Source organism: Gracilinanus agilis, chromosome 4 (genome assembly GCF_016433145.1).
Source record: "Gracilinanus agilis isolate LMUSP501 chromosome 4, AgileGrace, whole genome shotgun sequence".
NCBI classification, from domain to species: domain Eukaryota; kingdom Metazoa; phylum Chordata; class Mammalia; order Didelphimorphia; family Didelphidae; genus Gracilinanus; species Gracilinanus agilis.
The window spans coordinates 389,754,220-389,756,299 of NC_058133.1; the positions used below are offsets into that span (position 1 = coordinate 389,754,220).

Consider the following 2,080-nt stretch of genomic DNA (forward strand, 5'->3'; position numbering starts at 1 on the left):
AGCATGACCTACAACATTGGATCCCAGCCTACATCTGTGCAGCTCTGCTACGAGAACATCAACGGTTCTTGCATTCATTTCCCCTACTCCAAAGGACACCGAGTCATGCTCTACCTGGCCTTTGGCACTGGGATTGTGCTGGCTGTCTTGGGAAACCTTCTGGTCATGATTTCAATCCTTCACTTCAGGCAGCTGCACTCTCCAGCCAACTTCCTCATTGCCTCCTTGGCTTGTGCTGACTTTCTGGTGGGAGCCACTGTGATGCCCTTCAGCATGGTGAGGTCTGTGGAGGGTTGTTGGTACTTTGGCAACAGTTACTGTAAACTTCATACTACTTTTGATGCAGCATTTTGTTATACTTCCCTCTTTCACTTGTGCTTCATCTCTATTGATAGATATATTGCTGTCACTGACCCTCTCATCTATCCAACCAAGTTCACATTCTCTGTCTCTGGGCTATGTATAACTCTCTCCTGGACCATCACGATGACTTACAGTGGTTCTGTTTTTTACACAGGTGTCAATGATGATGGACTGGAGGAATTAGTAAGTGCTCTCACTTGTGTGGGTGGCTGTCCAAGTGTTGTGAATCAGAACTGGATCCTAATAGATTTTCTGTTGTTTGGTATACCCAGCCTCATTATGATTATTCTTTACTCTAAGATTTTTCTAGTAGCTAAAGTGCAGGCTAGAAAGATTGAAAGCACAGGTAGCTCTGGGGAATCTTCATCTGCAGACAGTTACAAAGCCAGAGTGTCCAAGAGGGAGAGAAAAGCAGCCAAAACACTGGGCATCACAGTGATTGCATTTCTAATTTCATGGTTACCCTACTCAATTGACTCAGTAATTGATGCTTACCTTGGCTTCATCACTCCTGCTTATGTTTATGAGATTTGCTCTTGGTTTGCTTATTATAACTCAGCTATGAATCCCTTAATTTATGCTTTCTTTTACCCTTGGTTTCGAAAAGCTGTAAAACTCATTGTCACTGGCAAAATCTTACAGGATGGTTCTTCAACCATGAATTTATTTTCTGAACAAGAATAAGGGTTAGAATAAGAAATCTTATAATGAATTTCTCCTGATAGTTATAGTTTTCTCAACATTTGTAATTGCCAATTAACTCTATTACTAAACATAAAAAACTAGCAATTTTTAGATGAGAGGGGAAAAGATTCATTTTTTCCATTAGACTAAGTCATAATGCTTTTTAAAAAATTTTAGGGCAGCTGGGTAGCTCAGTGGATTGAGAGTCAGGCCTAGAGATGGGAGGTCCTAGGTTCAAATCCAGCCTCAGACACTTCCCAGCTGTGCGACGGTGGACAAGTCACTTGACCCCCATTGCCCATCCTTACCACTCTTCCACCAAAGAGCCAATATACAGAAGTTAAGGGTTTAAAAAAAAAAGAATTTTTACTGTGACATATCTCTGATTCTACTATTTAAAATTGCCTCCTGATATTATATGAAACTAATATTAACCAAGTGCTTCAGCTCTATAAACTCTCCTGGGTTATTAAGTCTCTTTCACTTCTAAATTCCATTAACTTCTCATTTCTTGTTCTGATATGTAATCTTAAATGATTTCACATTTTCCAGTTCATTTTCATGCTCCAAAGTTTTCCTTCCTATTCTTAGAATTCTGTGAAATAATCTACCTCTGACCACCTACCCCACCTTTTATATTCAGGTGTCATTTGCATGTTTTGGTTCCTACCTGTTTGTGAATTCTCAAATAACTTTACAATTTCTGGGATAAGCTTTGCCAGAGGGTTTTTTCTTAGGGATAGGCTTACACTAAGTTTGAGTGTATGATGTGTGAGGGATAGTATTCTAACAGTAGCTGTCTTACTGTGTCTATTTCTGCCCTTTAGCTGGAATGTCAATCCCCCCTCACCTGCAAGGGCTCAACCATGCATTGCCTGTACTCTGAAAACTGTTTTCTATTGATGCGGCTTCAAGCTACTTTCATGTACTCATTGATAAAACAAATTTTGCTTTTTACATGTCTGGAGTTTTTTTATTTCATATAATAAAAATATGCTTGATTATTAATATATTTCTACTTTAAATGGTTCTG

The 2,080-nt window shown here is 39.1% G+C and overlaps 1 protein-coding gene across 1 annotated transcript; it reads left to right on the plus strand.

Moving 5' to 3' along the window:
• On the plus strand, positions 1 to 1,047 carry LOC123246601 (trace amine-associated receptor 8a-like). The gene has a single exon (XM_044675436.1). The coding sequence runs from the start codon at positions 4 to 6 to the stop codon at positions 1,045 to 1,047; it is 1,044 nt and encodes a 347-aa protein (XP_044531371.1). The 5' UTR covers positions 1 to 3.
• Positions 1,048 to 2,080: the final 1,033 nt, after the last annotated feature.